We start from the raw sequence: 25,170 nt of genomic DNA, 5'->3' as shown, positions 1-25,170 counted from the left end.
CAGCTGATAGTCGGACCACTTGCGGTCGAACCCTCGTCAGTGGTTACGAGGGCTGTCACGTGACGTCATGGGTTAAGGGGAGTGTCCTGCTACATAAGCAGATCTCAGCTGGAGATCATGAGTGTACAGGTAGCTGAGCTCGAGATAACACCCTCGCAAGGCAGCAGCAGCAGCAATGACAATATGTTAAAGGACCAAACAACCATGTAAAGCCTGAAGAAAGCAACTGCTTGTTCACCACGTTTGGTTCTGCTACAGTGTATAACATTACAAGGTTCCTAGCTATAAGGAACAGCAAGCATGCTTCATGGAACTGTACAGCACAGGACCAGGTCCTTTGGCCCACACAGTATTTGGACCGAACATGATGGCAAGTTAAACTGATCTCACCTATCTGTGCATGATCCATATCCCCCCCCCCCATTCCCTACATGTTTATCTAAAAACATCTTAAACGGTACTATCGTATCTGCCTCCACCATCACCAACACGGCAACATGTTCCAACCCCCCACTGCACTGTGTAAGAAAACTTGCCCCACACATCTCCATTAAGCCTTCCCCCTCTCTCATGTACTAGCTGTACCCTCAAATGCATTTCGTTGTCTCTGTACTGTACACTGACAATGACAATTAAAATTGAATCTGAATCTGAATCTCAAGTGTTGGACATTTCCACCCTATCCACGCCTCTCATCATTTTATATACCTCTATCAAGTCTCCCCTCATCCTCCGACGCTCCAGAGAAACCAATCCAAGACTATCCGACCTCTCCCTTTGACTGAAACCCGCTAATCCAGGGCAGCATTCTGGAAAACCTCCTCTGCACCCTCTCCAAAGCTTTCACATTGTTCCTGTAATGGGACGGTTAGAACTGTATGCAATACTCCAAATGCGGCCTAACCAAAGTATCTACCACCTTCAGTGAGCCACCAACTTGGATTCCTGCACATCAATGCTGTAAAGGGTCTGGCCGTTAACTGTATATGTTCCCCTTACATTCATCCTCTCAAAGTGCAACACCTCACACTTGCTTGGGTTAGACTCCATATTGCCATGTCCCTCTGGAATGGCATCAAAAACTTGGGGCAGGGGTTATTTCTGTGAACAGATGGACTGTTTGCATTCTGAAACTCACAGCCTGAAAGAGCAATAAAAGCACTTGTTTATTTGCTTTAGAGATACAGCGCCGAAACAGGCCCTTCGGCCCATCGACCAAGAGACAATCAGCGTCATTTCAACTTCTCTCGTTAAAGAGACCCTCCCTCAAAGCCCTGTGAAAAGGAACTCACCTTCAGTTATCTGAGCAATCACACCGACAACACTCTGTAAAGAATGAGGCTGGGCTGATGCATTATCTGTGTAGAAACCATAAAGTGCTGGAGTAACTCAGCGGGTCAGGCAGCATCTCTGGAGGACATAGATGAGTGACGTCTTGGGTCGGGACCCTTGTTCAGACTTTGAAGAAGGTCTCCTACTAACACTATCCTACACACACTAGGGACCGTTCTTTTTTTTTTACATATATAACCAAGCCAATTAACCTACAAACCTGTACATCTTGGGAGTGTGGGGAGGAAATCGAAGATCTCGGTGAAAACCCACGCTGGTCACAGGGAGAAGGTACAATCTTCGTACAGGCAGCACCCGTAGTCGGGATCGAACCTGGGTCTCTGGCGCTGTAAGGCAGCAACTTTACTGCTGCACCACCGTGCCACTCCGATCGCTCACCACATTTAAAAAGTGCCTGGATGTGTACCTGAAGAGATGATGACCTCCAGGGCTACAGGTCAAGTGCTGCCACGTGGAAGCTCTTTCCAGGTTAGGCAGCTCTTTGTTGACTTGCACAAATATCGTGGGCCAAGTGGCATCCTTGCCCACCCTGGTCATCTCATGTACAGGTGACAGACAGTTCAGGGAAGAGGAGACATTACTCGGTAAACCTTGCACTAAAAGGATTACAGGAGAAACATAAAAAAAATGCTTGGCTATCATTCATCTGCTCTGTGATACAATCAATTAGATTAAATATTAAATTAGATGTAAATTTGTGAAATTGGACCAAATCTTAAGCAGCTTGGTTGGCAATAGCAACATTTCTTCTTGCATAAACCTTGGCGACAGCAATCATAGTGATAAATTTGAGCTAAATTGAATGTAATCTTTCTCAACTGAACTTTTGTCACCCTCCACTTTTCTCATAATGAATGACCTAGATTTTTTTGATTGAATGGCAATAGCTTTGCTGTCATTACACCTTAGACTTGACAGGTGATTCTGAGTTATGGGCTTTTGGATTTAAATGCTCAATTATAGAAGTGGTAGTCAATGATTCCCTGCTTCTCCAAAGCTGGAAATGATTAGCAACCTTCTCCACGTCAAAGGAACTCGTTTCAGACATTCAGTAACCTTTGTGTAGGAAGGAACTGCAGATGCTGGTTTGAACTGAAGATAGACACAAAAAGCTGGAGTAACTCAGCGGGACAGGAGAGAAGGAATGGGTGACGTTTCGGGTCGACACCCTTCTTCAGACTGGTTAGGGATAAGGGACATGGGAGATATAGATGGTGATTTGGAGAGATAAAGAACAATGAATAAAAGATATGCATAAAAGTAATGATGATAAAGGAACTAGGCTATTGTTTGCTGTTAGTAGGGTGACAATGAGAAGCTAGCGCGACTTGGGTGGGGGAGGCTTTTCCTGCTTCTAAAATATGCTGAAAAATGTTCTACTTCTAGGATCAAGGTACGTGTCTGAAGAAAGGCCTCGACCCGAAACGTTGCCTATTTCCTTCGCTCCATAGATGCTGCTTCACCCGCTGAGTTTCTCCAGCATTTTTGTGTACCTTCAAGGTATGTGGTGTGCGTTTACCAACATTATACCAAGATAGTGTTTTGTTTTGTGAAGCAGACACAAAATGCTGGAGTAACTCAGCGGGACAGGCAGCATCTCTGGAGAGAGGGAACGGGTGACGTTTCGGGGTCGACACCCTTTTGAATTACCTCCGAGTTCCTCGCTGAGTTACCTCCAGCATTTTGTGTCTATCTTCGGTTTAAACCAGCATCTGCAGTTCATTCATACACGATCTTTCATCAGTTCTGCTTTCATCGCTATAGATCATTAATTCCTGTTTCTCTCCACAATTGCTGATCAAACTGCTGATAAATGCAGTACTTTGTATTTAGTTTTAGGTTAGTTTAGAGATACGGCACGGAAACATTTTTGTTATTAGTTTAGAAAATAAAGTAAGGCCTTGCACTCACATGTGGGAAACAGGATCATTTATTATGAGGAAAATAAAGCAGTTTGTAAGGGATCATTTTTGTACATTTGTACAAAGGGAAAATAAATTACAGCATTTATATTGCACAGACTGACCCTTGCTTTATGCCAGTAATATTCAGGTTCTTCAAGACTGATAGCCTCATCTTGTAACACATTTATTTGTCTCACATCAACAGGTACAGAACTTCTAAATAAGCTGTTAAGTCTGATGTGACAACCTTGGAATAACAGTGTTGGCAACCAGCTCGAGGTTGAAGAAGACTTATTAACTTATTACAAACTTTTACGAAATATTTGAAAAGTGTTGATTTGGATTAAAACATCGCAGAATATAACATTTAAAGTTAAAAAGGAGAGGAAGAAGATGGAACAATGACTCATTAAACATAGCAATAACAGCAGAGGTCACGGAGACATCAGCAACTCAGAATATGGTACATGTAGATGGAGATAAAAAAATAATCGATAATGTAAATGGTTGCAGCTCTGAGCCACAGTAGAAGGGACGTTATACGTGAAGGAAAAAATGTACAAGTTAGAGAAATGAGCACAGGACATAATTAAAGAGATTTCAACTACCATGGAATTAATTGGCCAAAGAAGAGAAATCTGAATTAAGTTACTAAGATGCAGACTGATGCCTTCCCATGCAGGTACAAGAAAAATACCCTCCCCACACGAGAGGAAATACTGCCAGATTTGATTATGGAGAAGAAACAAGCCTATACTTGATTAGGAGATCATAATAGAATGACCTAGAACTTAATCAGCACTACTAAAACCATATTCACATTATTGCACAGCATGCCTATGAACCTTGCAGCTGTGAGCTAGCTACTGCAAACCGTATGTGGTGTCCAAGGCCTTACTTAGGTTGTACTGACTGCTTATTACACATTTTCATTTTTTAGGGCGAGATACATGGTGGTCGGTGGTTTTTCCCCTGTGGCAGAATTTTCTTTGTATGAAAATCAGTGTGGGTGGGGATGGGCCCCCCACCGAGATCAGAGTTAGGTAGCAACGTTGGGATCCAGTGGGAAGGGGAGCTATAATGCGAGCGGTTGTAACAAAGATTAAAAGATATTTAGCAGGTCCACATTCCCCGTGCTGGGCTGGGACTTTCTTGAGGAAGCCCTCTTTAAATAGCGCACATTTCCCCATGCAAAGCAAATTGTATCAGGAATGCTAAATCCCTCAGAATAGCATGGTCCAATTTCCTGAAGTTGTCCAACTGATGCAGGAATTGTGTCAGGTTGCCCAAGCAAATTCCTGGACCGTAGCAATCGTATTCCGTTGTGTATATGAATAATTTTTCCATGAACAAACGAAAACAAATGAAGCCCAATGAGATATGCATGACTTAAAACACTGGAGAACAATGGGGTCAACAGAGTCATCTACCAATTAAATGGACAACAGGAAAACATTCTAAGAGAATAAAACAGGACACAAATACAAGGCGAAGTGGAACGTTCAATTAATAATTGAGGAAACAGTGAAAGGCTTGGATAGAGTGGATGTGGAGAGGATGTTTCCACTAGTGGGAGAGTCTAGGACTAGAGGTCCTATCCTCAGAATTAAAAGACGTTTCTTTAGGAAGGAGATGAGGAGGAATTTCTTTAGTCACAGGGCGATGAATCTGTGGAATTCTTTGCCACAGAAGGCTGTGGACGCCAAGTCAATGGATATTTTTAAGGCAGAGATAGATAGATTCTTGATTAGTGGTTATGTCAGGGGTTACTGTATGTGGAGAAGGCAGGAGAATGGGGTTAGGAGGGGGAGATAGATCAGCCATGATTGAATGGCGGAGCAATGGCCTAATTCTGCTCCTGTCACTGATGGCCTTATGACCTAAATAGTAAAATATTCTATAACTCCATAAATAAAAGTGGGGGAAGGAATATGGTCACTCTGAGGTGGATAGGATAAAATCCTAAGCAGTGATAGTGTAAAGGTAGAAATGGCAAAGGTAGAAAATAGTTATTTTGCTTCCGTATTTGCTAACGAGATATCAGATGGGCAAGATAGCAAAATATTTGATTATTTTAAATTCAGCTGTACAACTTCTGAAGGAGAAAAAAATAAGTAAACTAATCAAAGTGTAAAGTTAACATTCCTTTGCATTTGTGCATTTTACGATATCTAGAGAAGTGAATGCAGAGGCACTATTCTTTTAAAAACGTACTTTTTTTTTAAACTACAAATCTATTTTTATGGGATATACAGGTCTGAATAGAAATTTGAGGAAAAATATCAGGACAAAAAAAAAATTAAGGACCAAATCAGCATGGATTTGAGAGGCATATTACGAGAGACATACTATGAGAGGTTAATTAAGAACACAAAGCGACCGTTATCTACAGTAAGACAAATCATCAATGAATTGTAAAAAGATTCACTCCCTCCCCTTCCTTGGTCACATGCCACTAGCTGGAGAAGAAAAGGAATCTGTGCCTGCAAATGAGAAATCACTAAAAATGTGATTGGTAAGGCCCCAAAAAGTGTCTAAACACTGTGTTTACCGAGTTTAGATCATACAGTGTTCAGTTCCAGTCTTCATATTATTCGAAGGATGTAGTGGGAACTAAAAACACTTGAGCGGATCACCTCAAAACAGTGATCCAAGACAAAATAGCCACCAGGCCAAGACTTTGTTTTCTGTTGCAGGCTCGGGAGCCCAAGAAGAGGCATTCAAACCGATGAAACAAAGTGATAAAAGTAACCCTAGTGTGTTTCAAGTTGCAAGAATAATTCTAGATAGATATGTAACACTGACAATACAAGACAACCAACAACACTCACTGTGGAACTCATTAATAATGGTGGTCTTAGTTTGGTGAATAGTGTTGAGAGAGAAGATTGAATAGCTAAACAATGGATGGGAACAGGGGGGTTTTCTGATAGAATTAAATGAATTCCAAGTTTCAAAGGAGGTTTAAGGGAGGCACAAATAGCAGCATAAATTGGATAACGTAAATGTTTTTATCTGGAGATCGCAAAGTACCCATCAATTGGAGCATTGCGTTCTGTGCAGATTTTTTTTCGATCTCACCATGTCCCTTCTCAATATTGCTAATTAATTTTTGTTTTAATTAACCATCTGATTAATATTGTGGTTTGTATTTTCTACCACCGCCAATAACAAATGGGTCTTGTTTTCACATCCGCGGCATTCTGATCTTTCGAGAAGCTGCACCTTTATCAATAAAACATTGACTCTGCACCCTCTCCTTCTACCACATCCACCCAGCAACATTGACCATCTCAACACACCAATGACAAACCTTGACCTTGTGCACTAAGTCTGGGCTGTTTGCATTTAGTCTATACTATAATCCCCACCTTCGGGCAGAAGTACTATACATACATTATTTGCAGGTTTGGAATTGAGGCAAATCCCATCAAGCGAAAAAGGTTTCCTTAATTTTAGATAGACACAAAAATGCTGGAGTAACTCTGCGGGGCAGGCAACATCACAGGTAGCTGAGTTACTCCAGCATTTCCTGCTGAGTTACTCCAGCATTTTGTGTCTATCTTCGATTTGAACCATCATCTGCAATTCCTTCCTATACATCCTTAATTTTAGATCATCTTTAAACACTTCCTTATCTATGTAGCTCCCTCTGCCCTGAATCTCACTCTGTAGAAGGTTGTCGACCCAAAACGTCACCCATTTCTTCTCTCCAGAGATGCTGCCTGTCCCGCTGAGTTACTCCAGCATTGTGTGCACATCTTCGACTTAAACCAGCGTCTGCAGTTCCTTCCTACACATCCTTAATTTCAAATCATCTTTAAAAAGAACTGACTTTCTTTTAATAACAAGTATGGATAACAATACCCGCAGGATTTAAAAAAATGGCCAATACCATCCTAAGGAAAACATTTTCTGCATTCCCTAAATTAACATGCCCAAGTAACTCAGCAGGTCAGGCAGCATCTCTGGAGAAAAGGAATAGATGACGTTTCGAGTCGAGAGGCTGAAGAAGGGTCTTGACCTGAAACGTCACCTATTCCTTTTCTCCAGAGGTGCTGCCTGTCCCGCTGAGTTACGCCTTCTTTTTATGTCTCTCTTTGGTTTAAACCAGCATCTGCAGTTCCTTCCTACACAACATGCCCAAGAAAAATGTTCTAAATATCTGAATCCCAGTTGAGCCGATAGAAGCTTGGAAAAAAAGCTTCTGGAGGGAATCCGTGGGTCAGGCAACATCCGTGCAGGGACATGGAAGACCACTTTTCTGGTCAGGACGCGTCTTCTGACTGTCTTTGAGATGTGGGAAGAGACTCTCGTGGTCACAGAGGCAAAGGTTCAAACCCCACCCAGACGATTCCTGAAGCCCAAGTCAATGGAGCCGCAGATGGTCACAAAAAGCTGGAGTAACCCAGCGGGACAGGCAGCATCTCTGGAGAGAAGGAATGGGTGACGTGTCGGGTCAAGACCTTTCTTCAGACTCTGCTGCCTGTCCCGCTGAGTTACTCCTGCATTTTGTGTCTATCTATAACAAAAACCCAACTGGCCCATAACGTCAGGCAGCCAGGGCCAGCACCTTTACCTGGTCTGGCTGACATGTGACTTTAAGTCTCGAACCCAGCAAGACTGGATCTGATGAAAGACACAACCTGCTGGAGTAACTCAGTGGGACAGGCAGCATCTCTGGTGGGAATGGGTGACATTTCGGCTCATTCCTTCTCTCCGGAGTTGCTGCCTGCCGTGCTGAGTTACTCCAGCATTTTGTGTCTATTTTCGGTTGAAACCAACATCTGCAGTTCCTTCATACACACTTCTTGATCTTCCTCGTATTATTTTGGCCTCCCTTATCTACAACTTCAGTTTTTCTGTTTTAATTGCAAACTCCTCCATATTTTTTTATATCGGAGGAGAAAATAAATTAGTTTTAAAGCTGCGGAATCCAAATTATGAGATCAGGTTTAACCGGGTTCTTGGTTTCTTGGTCCTCCAAAATATTCCAAATGGAATTTAAACTGGAGGTGGTGAAGGGAGGTGAATATTCTTACTGGAAATCACACTTCGAGTCTCCAATATAAGTCCTTAATATTAAAAAACACACCAATAAAATGAACCCACACTATTATTTACACTAGAGATTAATACAAATACTAAGTGACAATTTCAAGGCCAAGTGTAAATGGGGAGACACTGAAAACCATTGCATACAAATCAAGTAATGGAGGAATTCAGACTGATGAGACAATTTCTATAAAACATGTAGGAAGAATTTAATTGCAGCAAATAAAAAAAATAAACATCTCAATTAGGATAAAAACATTTTCAGTTCCCCAAGCACCATAGTTGAGCTAATGTAATTGAGGCCAGTTAATTGGCTATATTTAACAGGGAGTTAGATGTGGCCCTTGTGGCTATAGGGATCAGGGGGTATGGAGAGAACGCAGGTACAGGATAATGATTGGGGATGATCAGCCATGATCATATTGAATGGCGGTGCAGGCTGGAAGGGCCGAATGGCCTCTACTCCTGCCCCTATTGTCTATGTTTCTATGGGTGTGAGACCTTAATCGAATTGAACTTTAAAATATACCACACCTTTCTCTACATTGCTTGATGGTGTTTTGAACAAATTCTTTTGATCCTATCTACTTATCCATAAATATCTAAAACTGGTTGCAGACTAGGTTTTCAGACCTCATATTCGTGCCATGACAAAGACAGGCAATTTCAAACTTTGAAACATGACCTCTACGGTTCTATTCCGTCTCGGCTAAAACCCTCAGCTAAATCTGTTACCATGCAACGACCATCTCAACACATTCCCGGCTGGCTCTCATCACGCTACTCCATTAACCTTGGCCATTCAAAATGTTGCTGGACTCATGACAACTTGCACCAACCCTTCATTCTTGCCCTGACTAGTAGCGGCTCCCGGTTAAATAATGTTGTCATATTAACATCCTCAACTTTGCTTTCAAATATTACTTCCTCATCCCTCCTCTCTCTGTAACCACCTGAAACTCTACAAACTTCCAACATGTTTGTGCTGTTCCAATGCTGGTCTCTTCAGCAGGTCCAAATTTAATAATCCCTATATCAGCAACTGTGTCTTCAGCTCCAGAATTCTCTCCTAAGATTTCTCTATAGTTTCTCCATCCTTTCAGCTGGTCCTTTAAACCTAGTTCCTCAAGCAGCTTTGGCTCATCTGTTTTGATATCCCCCCCCATCTGATGTGGTGTTCGTATTTGGCCGATGCATACTCCTGTGAAGCAAGCTCCAGATTATCTTTGGTGTATTAAATGCACCAAATAAATTGCACTTGTTGCGAGTTGACAAGACATTTTTTTTTTTAAATCACGATTAGGAAGATCAGAAGTGATGCAAAATGCATCGAAAAAATATCAGTGGAGCTCAACTGGAGTTCAGTTATGGGCAGTGCTATTCAGGAAAGTCGACAAAGCCTTGGATAGTAATTAGTCAAAGGAGCTAGTAGTCAAACTGGAATGGTATCTGGGGCCTGGGACATTAGTAATGTGAAGCTGAAATTATTCCCCTTAGCACAGGTTTTTAAAGAAATATTTTAAAACGGTGCTAAAGATGAATTATACAGAATATCTCTATACACAAACTGGAGGAACAGCACCTCGTATTCCACTTGCAATGGAATAGCTTGCAACCCAATGGTATGAACATTGAATTCTCCAAAAATCCCTTCCTCTGGCTTCACGTTTCAATCCTCTCTATCTCACAGCCTCTGGTCTTCTTCACATCTCTGTCCACCTATCTATCAATCAAAAACTCTCATCTGTATCTGTACTCCAGCGTTTTGTGTCATTCTGTCCTCTGATCACTTGGCTGGTTTTGTCCCACTGCCACCTCTCTTCCAGCTTCCTCCCCCCCCGCCCCCCCCCACCAAGGTCAATTTACATTTATACCAAGCCAATTAACCTACAAACCTGTGCGTCTTTGCAGTGTGGGAGGAAACCGGAGACCCCAGAGAAAACCCACGCAGGTCACTGGGAGAATGTACAACATCTGTACAGACAGCACCCAGGATTGAACCCCGGGTGTCTGGCACTGTATGGCAGCAACTCTACCGCTGCATCACCGTGCTGCCCCTACTACTGATGTTGTTATGTTGGATGAAATGGCCTCCTTCCATGCTAATAGATTCCAGTGTTTATGAATAACGCAAGATTCCCTACAATACCTACAGAAGAGATGCAATGCCTTCCAGACAAAGCTTTTTTATTTTCTTTCTTAACTGTGATTCTTTGTTCCCTGGTATTTCACAATTTGAAAGTTCTTCAGCATTTTTCACAATAAGCCAACCAATTTTATATATCCTGCTACATAAATGAACTTTATGATTCTTTATACTCTCAATAGTAGGATCATATTTGCCACCTTCAAGTCCACTGGAGGAGCTGCTGTATATAACACTTTATTTCCTTCTGCGGCGCATTTTCCACTGTGTATATTCCCACTGCGTTTTCTCGTTTCAAAATGTCGCCCTATACTTTGATACTAAATTCCAAGTCTCTTCTCACACAGGTCTATATCATTTTGAAATCTTCGACAAACCTAACTATCGCCACCAACAAACATCTAGATATCAGACCGATAGCGCATGTCTAAAAAAACATGTAGGTATACAGAAAAATAAAAATACATCTGGTTTTGATTTCCAGGATACGCCATTACTAAACCTTTGGCAATCTTATCGATAGCACAAAGACACCATCGTTTTTGTGTGGGCTCAAAAGGCGGGCAAAAGTCCCTCGCAGGAAAAGGGATTTCAATACAGTATCTCTTTACGTCAATCTCAAATGCTGCTGAGAGCAGAGCAAGGTACGAAACTCCTTGTGACGCTCACATGCTCTGTTCAGAGAGGCAAAAGAGAGAAAAAAGAAACTGGTGACTTACTTTGTGAGCTGGAGAAAACAAAAGGATTCCATCCACGGACACATCAAACCAATAGAAACTAGTAAAATTGCAACCCATTGCCAGCAAATCTAAGCAAATCTAACCTAATCTGCAAATTGGACACCATGATACAAACATTTACTGATTCAAATGTTGTTAACACATAGTTAGGGATTTCTGAATATTATCCCAATGTGAAGTAGGGTAGGGTATTAATACTGCCTGGGTTGAAGACATGCAGTACAAACATAGAAAACTAAATGTCATCGTAATTTAAATTAAAATAATACTGAAATAAAATCAGCTAACACTGTTAATAACTTGCACCAAAGCTGAGGGCTGGTTAGAGCCACATTTCAATAATACTGATTTGCAAATGGCACTTGCAACACACAGGTCTTGCATTAGAGTCCATGAAATAGGCAATGTTTCAGTCATTTTAAAATGGACATGTCTCTCAGGTATTTTTCAACACAATTGCCAATAAGCCAAAAACCTGGGGAATGCGCAAAATATGATGTTAGTACCAGCTCTGGAACAAAAACCAATACACAACAGTGAAGTCACAAGTTCAGACAGTTTGTTGATGCATTTTATTGTGAGATGGGCAGTCTGGTATAAAACTAGAAAATGACTATCATGAAACTAGGCAATTAAAAAAAAAACTTCTGGCTTGTATCAGATGTAGAGGAATTCTAAAACAAATTGGCACAAAGCAAAAAAGTGTAATGTTATTCCCAACACTGCGCATGGCTTTGTAATTTGGCCAAGGGTTTCAATACTTGGTTCCATGGTTACACACTAATTTCAAAAACTGCAAAAATACCATGCTGTATAACAATATACTTCAAATTCAGTAGCCCAATGCATTAAAAGTGAGGCAGGGCAAATAATTGGATTCTGAATGTAAAGGTCTTACATTCCCCTTTGATGCTCCAGCTACACATTCCAAGGCAAGTAATACTGTTACATAACATTTAAACAAAATTTGATTTCAAGAGAACCAATTGTATTTCTGCTTTGAATTCTTATCAACCTTCCAAATCATTTTTCGTACTAAAATATATTATTGTATTAATACAAACTACAGTATTATACACTACATTGTGTAATAAATAACAATAAAGAAATATAAAAATAAGACACATAAATATAAAAGTTTCCTAAAACTAAAAGGTACATGTGTCAGTAAGTAGGGTATTAATACTGCCTGGGTTGAGGACATACAGTACAAAATTTGCACAAACATAGGAATCTAAAATGTTATCGTAATTTGAATTAAAATAATACTGAAATAAAATAGGCTAACACTGTTAATAACTTGCACCAAAGCTAAGGGCTGGTTAGAGCCACATTTCCATAATACTGATTTATAAATGGCACTTGCAGCACACAGGTCTTGCATAAGGCCAAGGGGGGTACAAAGCTCCATACCATAATCCTCTCTTACCTAAGTAACACTAGTGACTAAAACACTGACCTCGGTTCTCTCCAAACACTATACTGTTAGTTCTTACTTTTGAAGACTTGGCAACAGACTGCTATACATCTAACTACAAGTCTTACCACGTCGTTCTTGATTTGACTCTGCTAGTAGCTTGCTTTAAGGCTAACATTATGCTTCAAATGAATTTACACTCTAAAGTAAGGTCAACTAATGTCATCAATGACTACCTGCTCGTGTGATACTGATAAAGGTAGACAATAATAATGTTAGATACAAGTATAAAGGGAATTCTGTAGTGCAGAAGTTTTTCACATCCTTTTAAACCAATGAAATGATGAGCATCAGCCACGGAGTAAAGCATTGTGGTACTATAAATCTACAATAGATGAGTTTCGTTTGTTTTAGAAATTTTCATAGAAATCTCTCCCAGCTGTAGAGTGTTGAAGTTAATGGGAATACATGAATGGCAAAATGAAGAGCAACACAGGTAAACAGGTAATGCAGAATGACTGGTAGCAAACTCTTTTGAAACCTGTTGGGTTTGCCTTGTGAATCAAGGCAGTCAGTTTATGCAATTTCTCGCTTGCAATTTTTTTTTTTTGCCTTTTTTTTATACAAACATCATTCCTAATATCTTAAACACAGTTCATGTGGTAAATTGTTAATCGTTTGAGGTTCAGGCACACCGGGATTTCCACACAGTAGTGAAGAGAAAAACATAGCAATATAGTGTGTGTTTCTGGAATTTTTTTTTTTAGAAAAACATGGTACAACACTAATCGCAGAACATTTCTTCTCCAATTTATATTCCTGATCAAGTATTCATTACATTTTTTCTGGTGAATTAGCTTCCAAACTATTTACTGTATTTTCCTGCTCCACATCGCTCATTGGGTCTGTTCTATTTTCCTCATCTGCTCCCTGCTTGTCTGCTTCCTCTTCGTCTGCTTCCTCCTCGTCTACTTCCTGCTCGTCTACTTCCTGCTCGTCTGCTTCCTGTTTGTCTACTTCCTCCTCATCTGCTTCCTGCTCATCTGCTTCCTCCACATCTGCTCCCTGCTCGTCTGCTTCCTGCTTGTCTACTTCCTCCTCATCTGCTTCCAGCTCGTCTGCTTCCTGCTCGTCTGCTTCATGCTCGTCTGCTTCCTGCTCGTCTGCTTCCTGCTCGTCTGCTTCCTGCTCGTCTGCTTCCTGCTCGTCTGCTTCCTGCTCGTCTGCTTCCTGCTCGTCTGCTTCCTGCTCGTCTGCTTCCTGCTCGTCTGCTTCCTGCTCGTCTGCTTCCTGCTCGTCTGCTTCCTCCTCGTCTGCTTCCTCCTCATCTGATTCCTCCCTCATTTCCTCTGCACAATTATCTTGCATTTCGTCGCTTTCCTTCTCTTCCTCGTCCTTCTCGCTTTCGTCTTCTCTTGCAGTGCTGTCCTTGTCGTCCGAGTCCGCGTGGGAAGTGGGGCTCCTGATGTCTGCGTACTCACTGTTGTTCAGTGAGTCAGGCCCAGCCTCCTCTTGCTCCACTCCTTCCCGTTCCTCTGCTTCCCGTTTGCAGTAGGAGTAGCGGTGGTTCATGTGCTGCGAATAGGAGCCCGAATGGGAGAAGCGCTTGCCACATTTATCGCACTGGTAAGGTTTCTCCCCAGAGTGCAGTCGCGTGTGTTCAATCAGATGATGCTTGTGTTTGAAAGCTTTCTTGCAGATCCCGCATTGGTGTGGTCGCTTACCTAGCCAAACGGAGATATTAAATGTCAGCAACACTTGCGTAACAAAAAGAAAGACGTTACACTCACAAGGTTCATAGGACATAGTACACACAAGGATAGGCCCTTCGGCCCACAATGTCTGTGCCAAATATAATGCCATGACCATCACTTATCTGCCAGCACATAACCCATATCCCCCCATTCCCTGCATATGCATCTCATGTTCATGTGATAGCAGTAAAATTAGGCCATTCGGCCCATCAAGTCTACACCGCCATTCAATCATGGCTGATCTATCTCTCCCTCCTAATCCCATTCTCCTGCCTTCTCCCCATCACCTCTGACACCTGTACTAATCAGGAATGTATCTATCTCTGCCTTGGCCTTCACTGATCCCTCCAAAGAATTCCACAGATTCACCACCCACTGACTAAAATGATTTCTCCTCGTCTTCCTAAAAGAACGTTCTTTAATTCTGAAGCTATGACCTCTACTCCTAGACTCTCCCACTAGTGGAAACATCCTCTCCACATCCACTTTATCCAAGCCTTTCACTATTCTGTATGTTTCAATGAGGTACCCCCTCATTCTTCTAAACTCCAGCGAGTACAGGCCCAGTGCCGACAAACGTTCATCACAGGTTAACCTACTCATTCCTGGGATCATTCTTGTGCCTCCCCAAAAGACTTTTAAAGGCCACCAACGTGTCTGCTTCCACCACCACCCCTGGCAGCTCATGCCACGCACTCACCACTCCGTGTAAAAAACGTCCTAATTTGAGAGCTAGATAGAGCTCTTAAAGATAGCGGAGTCAGGGAATATGGGGAGAAGGCAGGAACGGGGTACTGATTGTGGATGATCAGCCATGATCACATTGAATGGCGGTGCTGGCTCGAAGGGCCGAATGGCTTACTCCTGCACCTATTATCTATTGTCTCTTGTCTTGCCTCACACATCTCCTTTAAACTTTGCCCCTCTTACCCTAATGCTGCAGCCAGGTTCAGTTCCATTTACAGTTACAATGCTTTATGGAACATTTAAATTTTAGCAATTAAAATAAAATCATTGAATTTCCTTCTATGTGCTTTGCCTTTGTAATTTCCATTTTACTTTTCATTCAAAACAATCTTCCAAAACAAAATTCCAAATTTTGAGATGCATCCTAAAAAGGGTATCTGTTTTATTTCAACTGTTTAAATCTTCAACAACATTCCACCTCTTTGAAGTTACATTTTTAAACTTTTTTTTTGGAAGTAAACATATAGTGTAAACTAGCTAACTGGCGGCTCACTTCATTAGATTTGTTTTTCCACAGATTTCGGGTTTTCTTTTCCGATAAGATTATTGAAAATAGACCGAATTAACTCTGTGGATGGAGCGTATTGGATGGCCGACTGGCTACAATAAAATAGCTTCATCCTATCTATGCCAGAGTATTAAAATCAGAAATGTCTTTCAATATAACCAACCATGCTGATTTTTTTAAACAAGATCAAAGGAAAGTGAAAGCACAATGAATATATTGACGAAAAATAAAAATAAAACAAAGATTTCCGAGAGAGCTAATAAACCTTCTCTATTTACGATGGCCCAGAATCGGACACCTAAGTGCCTGTCCCACTATACGAGTTTACCCATGAGCTTTCCCGAGTTTAAAAAAAAAATCAAACTCGTGGTAATTACGCAGAATGTACGTAGCGGGTACGTCGGAGCTCGGGGCGTCTCTTAGCGGCTCGTAACGTTAACGACAGGTACTCAGGAAACGCTGTAAGCTCGTGAAGTTTTTTCAACATGTTGAAAAATGTCCACGAGAGCCCCGAGTACCTACAAGCGGCTATTACCGTAATTCTCCGAGTTCGAATCCGGGGAAACTCTGGCGAACTCTTGAATTACCTCGTACAGTGGGACAGGCCCTTTACTGTTTCCTTTAAGACTGAAGCACAAGAGACGAGGGATATTAAATTCCATATACAGGACAAAATGTTACCCATGTAGGGGGGGGGTCCAGAACCAGTTTAAGAACAAGGGGTAGGCCATTTAGGTCTGAGATGAGGAAAAACATTTTCAACCAGAGAGTTGAGAATCTGTGGAATTCTCTGCCACAGAAGGCAGTGGAGGACAATTCACTGGATGTATTCAATAGAGAGTTAGATATAGCTCTTAAGGCGAACGGAATCAAGGGATGTGGGGAGAAAGCAGGAATGGGGTACTGATGCTGGATGGTCAGCCGTGATCACATTGAATGGCGGTGCTGGCTAGAGGGGCCGAATGGCCCGCTGCTGCACCTGCTTTCTATGTTATGTTAATGGTTTTGGTGGGCAGAAGGACCATGAAACAGACCTTCAGGTGACTTCTGAATCTGGACGGGTGGTGAATTTGTCCTCGGCCACTAAATCTACTGCTCAGAAACCCTCCACCAAGCGAAGCACCTTGAAACCAGATCTCCCATGGCAGCTGGCTGAGACAGGTACAGAGCAACCAATGTCTCAGGTCAGCTGGGGAGGGGAAGAAAAGAAAGGGTGGTCCGATACACTACAATGCTTGCCTGAGGAAGTGAGTGTTCGAAGATCTCACACAGAGCTGGTGGTTTATCAGGCAGCAGTGATCCTTCTGGTATCTTTGGAGTCAAGAACTACCAAAGCAGGCATCCAGAAACACAAGGGAGACAACACCAGTTATGCACCAGCAGGATAAGCAAACCAACATCAATGTTTAATTCCAGGCTAATATCCCAAGTGCTGAAGACCTAATCATAGTCACTCCGTTGGGTCAGGTGAACAGACCATGTCTTTAGTGAGACCACATTTTGAGGGTACTGTATAGAGCTGAACATCTGTAGTTGGAAAGTTACTAGAGTATTCTGAGGGATAGGTTATACAGGCATTTGTATGGGCAAGGACTGATTAGGGATTGTCAGCATGGTTTTGTAAGTGGGAGGTCGTGCCTCACAAATATCTTTGATTTTTTTGTAGTCAAGACCAAAATGAGGGCAGAGCTATAGATGTTGTGTACATGGATTTCAGTAAAACATTTGATAAGGTTCCACATGGTAGGCTCCTCTGGAAGGTTAGATCGCATGGGATCCAAGGAGAGATAGCTGAATGGATAGCAAATTGGCTTCATGGAAGGAAGCAGAGGGTGATGGTGGAAGGTTGCTTCTCGGACTGGAGGCCTGTGACTAGTGGTGTGCCACAGGGTTCGGTGCTGGGCCCGTTACTGTTTGTCATCTACATCAATGATTTGGATGAGAACAGACAGGGCAAGATTCACAAGTTTGCTGATGATACAAAAGTGAGTGGTTTTGCAGATAGTGAAGATGATTGTGAAAGATTGCAGCAGGATCTGGATCGATTGGCCAGGAGGGCGGAGTAATGGTTGATGGAATTTAATACAGAGAAGTGTGAGGTGTTGCATTTTGGGACATCGAACAAGGGCAGGACCTACACAGTAAATGATAGGCCTCTGGGTAGTGTTGTAGAACAGAGGGATCTAGAAGTGCAGGTGCATGATTACTGAATGTCCAGTCGCAGGTAGATAAGGTGGTCAAAAAGACACCATGGACACCATGTTAAAGGAACGATATTATCAAGCTTGAAAGGGTTTCCAGGACTAGAGGGTGTGAGCTATAGGGAGAGGTTGAGGTTGAGGAGGCTGGGTCTCTATTCCATGGAGCGCAGGAGGATGAGGGGTGATCTTATTGAGGTGTACAAAATCATGAGAGGAATAGATCGGGTGGATGCACAGAGTCTCTTGCCCAGAGTAGGGGAATCGAGGACCAGAGGTCAAAGGTTCAAGGTGAAGAGGAAAAGATTTCAGGAATCTGAGGGGTAACCTTTTCACACAGAGGGTGGTGGGTGTATGGAACAAGCTGCCAGAGGAGGTAGTTGAGGATGGGACTATCCCATTGTTTAAGAAATAGTTAGACAGGTACATGGATTGGACAGACTGGAGGGATATGGACCAAGCGCAGGCAAGTGGGACTAGTGTAGCTGGAACATTGTTGGCAGGTGTGGGCAGATTGGACCGAAAGGCCTGTTTCCACACTGTATCACTCTATGACTCTATTAAATTCTTCATTTAAGAAAGGCCGCTAATATAACAGCAGTTCAAAGGTAATGTATTGTACCGATATGGAATGGCTGGATTGAGTTATGAGGGAAGGCTGGAAAGGCTGTGCCTTTATATTGCAGACGTTTCAAAGACTGATTAATAACTTGGAATTAGTGACTAGAAATTGGGGTCATTGCTTCAAAATAAGTTGCCCATTTCAAAACAGGATGAGGCAAAATGTTTTCTCTCAGGATTGCAAGTCTGGATACTCATCCTCCAAGGATAATAGTATTTTTAAGAGAGATAGATGGATACTTGATGAGTGCCAGGTTGGAAGGTTGACACAAAAAGCTGGAGTAACTCAGCGGGAAAGGCAGCATCTCTGGAGAGAAGGAATGGGTGGCGATTCGGGTCGAGATCCTTCTTCAGACAGGGTTGTTGTGAGTAGGTGGGAATGTGGAGGCTTCATTCTGATCAGCCATGATCTCATTAACCTGCAGAGCAAGGTCATGATAAGGTCATAAGGAATAGGAGTAGAATTAGGCCATTCGGCCCATCAAGTCTAATCCGCCATTCAATCATGGCTGATCTATCTCTCCCTCCTTCTCCTGCCTTCTCCCCAAGTAGGAACACTCTCCTAATTTACAACTTGAAGAAGGATCGGAGGTGGGGGAGAGAGGGAGCTGGGGGGAGGAGGAGTGGGGTAAGAGCTGCTCAGAGCCTGTAAAGTAAAATGCAAATGTAACTGGCTGCAACAATGAATTCAGACTCAGCCTCTAGAATCTCAGATCCTGACTGAGTGCACTCATCCTTAATTTAATACAAAAAAAGGACGCAAAAGAAAAAAGCATAAAACGTTAACGAGTAGGCAAGTAATAAATTCAGCAAAAAGAATTTAAGGAACCGTACTACATATTGCCAATTACCTATGGAAATATGCAACTTAGTCTATGATTTCAAATCGGTAATTGCAAGCAGCTTTAATGAATCAAAATGTCCCAAGACAGAGACAGAGATGTAGAGGCAAAAGACGTATTGATTCCTTGGTGGACATCAATAGGAAAATAGCTGGAGGGGATAAGGGGTGGATGCAGTTCCAGAACGTAGAGCTGAAACAATCGATGGCATGGCCAGCACTGATAGGATAATGGACAAGGAAGATGAATGGTTTTGGAGGAGTAGAACGTTTAGTTTAGTTTAATTTAGAGATACAGCGTGGAAACAGGCCTTATGGCTCACTGAGTCCACACCGACCAGTGATCCCCGCACATTAACACTACCCTACACACACTAGGGGCAATTTTACACTCATACCAAGCTAATTAACCTCCAAACCTGTACATCTTTGGGGTGTGGGAGGAAACCGAACATTTCGGAGAAAACCCAGGAGACCGGACAAACTCCGTACGGACTGGACCCGTAGTCAGGATCGAACACGGGACTCTGGCGCTGCAAGTGCTGTAAGGCAGCAACTCTACCGCTGCACAACTGTGCCGCCCATTCTGGAGGATGGAGGGATGCAGGAAAAATAGTTGTAGAATCATAGAGTGATACAGCGTAGAAACAGGCCCATCGGCCCAACTTGTCCACACCGGCCATCATGTCCTAGCTACACTGGTCCCACCTGCCCACATCCCTCCAAACATGTCCTATCCATTTACTTTTGGATAGTCCCTGCCTCAACTACCTCCTCTGGCAGCTTGTTCCATACACACACCACCCTCTGTGTGAAAAGGTTACCCCTCAGATTCCTATTAAATCCTTTCTCCTTCACCTTAAACCTATGTCCTCTGGTCCTCGATTCACCTACTCTGGGCAAGAGACTCTTCCCGATCTAGACCTCTCATGAGGGTGGAGGGAGATGCATTTTTAAGTCGTGATTTACGCAACCTGAAGGCAGAAAGCAGGAGCTAATGCAGGAAAAGAATAGGAACCAAACAAAAAGAATAGGAGTGAGTGGTGATGCATAATAGAAGCAAAGTCTGAATGATTTATTTCATGGAAGGAGGAGATTGGCAAGAACACCAAGCAAAAACGGGAAGGTGACCAGGCAATAAGGATTTCACCAACAGCTAATTAGTATCAGGCATGTGGGAAGAATTGGCAACAACTATTGCTGAATACTTTCACATTAATCAAAAAAATCAGATTAATGTAATTTACGAGTCGAAACCCTTCTTCAGACTGATGTCAGGGGAGTGGACGGCACAGAGATAAAATGTAGTCGGAGGCAGAAGACTGGTCGGTGGAACTGGGTAGGGGGAGGGGATGGAGAGAGAGGGAAAGCAAGGGTTACTTGAAGTTAGAGAAGTTTATATTCATGCCGCTGGGGTGTAAGCTGCTCCAGTGAAATAAGAGGTGCTGTTCCTCCAATTTGCACTGGGCCTCATTCTGACAGAAAGGTCAGTGTGGGAATCCCTTCTCTCCAGAGATGCTGCATGTCCAGCTGAGTTACTCCAACATTTTGTGTCTATCTTCGATTTAAACCAGCGCCTGCAGTTCTTTCCTACACAATGCAGTTTACGAATTAGGTTCGTGTGATGATGTTAATCCTTGTGCATAGCTCTTTTTAGAACGATTCAGGGAACCTGGATTGCACTGTCCTGAAGTACAGAGCAGCGGCTATTCCTGGCAAGACAAGCACATGCCAAGGGATCAACAAAATATTTTATTACATCCTAGGGTCGACCCTCTTCCCCTACACAACGCACAACTTCAGGTTGCTCCGACCTCTGAATTCTGTGACCACTGCCTCACCACAAGAGTTACTCTGGCCTCTGATTCTCCACTTCTGGCTTTTGGTCCCAACCACTTTGCCACCTCTCAATGCAAATCCTGCAGCTGAGGCTCTGTGAGATGATGGCCTGGTGCTCATCTGCGGGCTCGTGGTCCAAGGGTAAGCAGGAGGCGACCGAGAGTTGTCGCCTGGCCTCAGTGCGGTAGAGGTCAGCTCCCCAGACGACCATGGCACCTCCCTTGTCGGCGGGTTTGATGATAACGTTTGCTGCGGAGTGAGCGGAGCGCTGTACGACCAGAGGGGGTGAGGTTAGAGTAGGTTAGGGGAGTGGAAAAGTTGAGATGGTTGATGTCACGCCGGCAGTTAGAAATAAAAACGTCTAAAGAGGGTAGAAGGCCGTCCGGGGAGGTCCAGACGGAGGGGGGGGTCCTGCTCACTCCTGCCTTGCCACACAACCCCACACTCCAGTCCAGGGGTGGGGAACCTGCGGCCTTCTAGGCCATTAAGTGCGGCCTTTTGAATCAATCCAAATTTTGTAGAACAAATCCTTTTATTTTTATTAATTTGTTTTTGTTCGTCTTTTATTATTTTTATTTTAATCTTAAAATGAACGTATTTAAAATACCAAAGAGTAAAAGAAGATTCAACAAAATAATCCTATATCTAATTGAAGTGGCCACAGTTTAAGAATAAGGAGTAAGCCATTTAGAACGGAGACGAGGAGACACTTTTTCTCACTGAGAGTGATGAGTCTGTGGAATTCTCTGCCTCAGAGGGCGGTGGAGGCTGGTTCTCTGGATGCTTTCAAGAGAGAGCTAGTTAGGGCTCTTAAAAATAGCGGAGTCAGGGGATATGGGGGGAAGGCAGGAACGGGGCACTGATTGTGGATGATCAGCCATGATCACATTGAATGGCGGTGCTGGCTCGAAGGGCCGAATGGCCTCCTCCTGCACCTATTGTCTATAAGTTTCTTGGATGCGGCCTTATTAGATTACAGCTAATTTAATGTGACCTTCCAACATGAAAAGGTTCCCCACCCCTGCTCCAGTCCAAATGACCCCCAGAGTTAACCTAAGGTAGACACCTAACACTGGAGTAACTCAGCGGGACAGGCAGCATCTCTGGAGAAAAGGAGTAGGTGACGTTTCGGGTCGAGACCCTTCTTCAGACCACCCAAGCATAATCACAGAAGAGGATTACTTGGTGGAAATGTGCAACAGCCTTTTGGATGCAACTTTATGGTATCATCGGCAATTGGTGATTAAAGAAGTTGTTGGCTCATTCTAGCAAGCTATTCCATAGTAATAAAACTTAGTGCTCATTCATACAATATGTAACTGCTCCTGTAACTGAGCAGATGCCATGAATGCAGAGGTGGATTAGTGCCTTTTCTGCATCAGCTTTATGGAAATGGTGATGGATAGCTGCTTCAGTGCTGACCTGCACTGAAGGGGATGGATTTTCATAACAACCTCATCACGGAGAGCAAAATGCTGTCCGTTTTTAGTCTAACAATGTGACAACCGCTAGTCACTGCCAGCCCACTTGTTGACACAAAACATACCCTTAATCGGTGTACTCTTTTTTTCATTTTCTTAATGCTTCTTATATTAATACTTCCCCTTTTCTCTATGGAAATTAAACATTTGATTCACTTCATTTATATATTTTAATCTTTATCATGTTCTTTTCAGGAAGGAGATGAGGAGACATTTCTTTAGTCAGAGGGTGGTGAATCTGTGGAATTCCTAGCAACAGAAGGCTGTGTAGGCCAAGTCAGTGGATATTTTTAAGGCGGAAATAGGTAGATCCTTGATTAGTTGGGGTGTCAGAGGTTATGGGGAGAAGGCAGGAGAATGAGATTAGGAGGGAGAGATAGATCAGTCATGATTGAATGGCGGAGTAGACTTGATGGGCCGAATGGCCTAATTCTTCTCCTATCACTTATGATCTTATGTTAATACCACAGTACTTCTGATGATTAAAGAGAACAACAATGATCTTGTTTCCTTTGCTGTAATATTACTAGACTATTGTACAACAACTTTCCACACAAAACTTTCAGAAACTATATTTGCAAAACAAGTCTGCGCCTTGCCATAGAAGATAATGGCTCAGTAAATTTTAAGCATAGAGAGAAAAAAATAAGTAGCTAAGTGCAAGACTGGTTAAATATTCAAAGAAAGGAACTCTAGAGAATGAAAATGGAAAGGAAAGAAATGTAAATTAAAAAATATTTTAAAAATAAATTAAAATAGATCCGGCGGCATAGTGGGAAGGCTACTACTGCCTGATAGCTAGATTCTTGATTAGTTGGGGTGTCAGAGGTTATGGGGAGAAGGCAGGAGAATGAGGTTAGGAGGGAGTCCCATGGTACAAGAGCTCTCCCGAGTTAAAAAAAAAAAATCAAACGCATGGTAAGCACGGAGAATGAACGTGGCGGGTACATCGGAGCTCGGGGACGTCTCTTAGCGCTAACGGCAGGTACTTGGGATGACTCGCTAACGGCAGGTAAGCACGGGAAGACTCGTGAAGATTTTTCAACATGTTGAAAAATGTCCACGAGAGCCCAGAGTACCGACGAGTGGCCATTACCGTAAATCTCCGAGTTTGAATCAGGGCAAACTCGGGAGAACTCTTGGAACGACCTCGTACCGTGGGACAGGGGTTTAACTGTGCCAGGGATCCGGGTTTGATCCTGACTCCGAGTGCTGTCTGTACGGAGTTTGTATGTTCTCCCCATGACCTGCGTGGGTTTTTTTTTTAAAAGCAATAGTTCTTTCTGCGTGTGTAATGCATGTAAAGGCAAATTCAATGTGTACAAGAAGGAACTGCAGATGTTGGAAAATCGAAGGTAGACAAAAGTGCTGGAGAAACTCAGCGTGTGCGGCAGCATCTATGGAGCGAAGGAAATAGGCAACGTTTCGGGTTGAGACCCTCGTTCAGACTGAAGAGTCCTTCACTCTTTCCTTCGCTCCATAGATGCTGCCGCACCCGCTGAGTTTCTCCAGCATTTTTGTCTAAATTCAATGTGTAGTTTAGTTTAGTTTGGAGATACAGCGCAGAAACAGGCCCATCGGCCCACCGAGTTCACGCAAACCAGTGATCCCCACACACCTACACTATCCCACACACATGAGGGCCAATTTACAATTGTATCAAGTGAATTAGCCTACAAACCTGAAAGTCTTTGGAGTGTGGGGGGGGAAATCGTAGCACCCGGAGAACACCCGGGCAGGTCACGGGCAGAACGTGCTAACGCCGTACAGACAGCACCCATAGTTCATAAGTTCACAGTCCACCTTGAAGCTTACAAACTCCACCTCACTGACTACAAAGATGCCCTCATTGCTGCAAAACCTGCCTACCTCTCCTCCATATTCACCGAACCCTGCCTAAACCACAGAACCCTCTTCTCCATAGTGGGCAAACTCCTCAAGCCTCGAGCCAACACTCTCCCTACCTCTACTCCGGATCTCTGCAACTCATTCCTCCACTTTTTCGCTGATAAAATCAGCACCATCTATCAATCTTTATCCCCTGTACCCGACTCCCCAGCATCTACTCCACCACCTACCAAGGCCCCTCCTTTCAACATCTCCACTGACCTCCTTACCCCTCCTCCACACTGCTTCCTCTCCTAGTTTGACCTGGTCACCCCTATTGAAATCTCCAAACTCATCAGCTCTTCCAAACCCACTACCCGCTCCCTCGACCCTCTCCCCACTCCCCTGTTGAAGTGCTGCCTCCCCGTTCTCTGCCCCTACCTCACTAATCTCTTCAACTCCTCATTGTCCCAAGGAATTGTCCCCTCCGCTTTCAAAACTGCTGCTGTTACACCAATCTTAAAGAAACCTGGTCTTGATCCCTCTTCTCTCATTAACTACCGCCCAATCTCAAACCTCCCCTTTCTTACAAAAACCCTGGAGCGTATCGTTGCGTCGCAACTTAATTCCCACCTCCTTGCGTATAACCTACTTGAACCCCTCCAATCTGGCTTTCGCCCCCTCCATAGCACAGAAACTGCTCTCCTCAAAGTCCTCAACGACCTCCTCACCTCTGCTG

General features: G+C 43.2%; 1 protein-coding gene across 5 annotated transcripts in view; it reads right to left on the bottom strand.

Annotated features, from left to right (window-relative positions):
- Positions 1–11,758: 11,758 nt before the first annotated feature.
- The window catches only part of LOC129715173 (zinc finger E-box-binding homeobox 1-like), a 179,155-nt gene continuing 165,743 nt past the window's right edge, over positions 11,759–25,170 (bottom strand). For all 5 annotated transcript variants that reach the window (XM_055665068.1, XM_055665045.1, XM_055665062.1 and 2 more), the window contains one exon: positions 11,759–14,339. In XM_055665068.1, coding sequence (XP_055521043.1) covers positions 13,450–14,339 — 890 coding nt within the window. In that variant the 3' untranslated portion in view covers positions 11,759–13,449. The remainder of the gene's footprint in view (positions 14,340–25,170) is intronic.

The sequence above is a fragment of the Leucoraja erinacea genome, chromosome 2 (genome assembly GCF_028641065.1).
Source record: "Leucoraja erinacea ecotype New England chromosome 2, Leri_hhj_1, whole genome shotgun sequence".
Lineage (NCBI taxonomy): Eukaryota > Metazoa > Chordata > Chondrichthyes > Rajiformes > Rajidae > Leucoraja > Leucoraja erinaceus.
The sequence above is the reverse complement of the archived record's forward strand: the minus strand, read 5'-3'. Positions and strand labels throughout refer to the sequence as shown.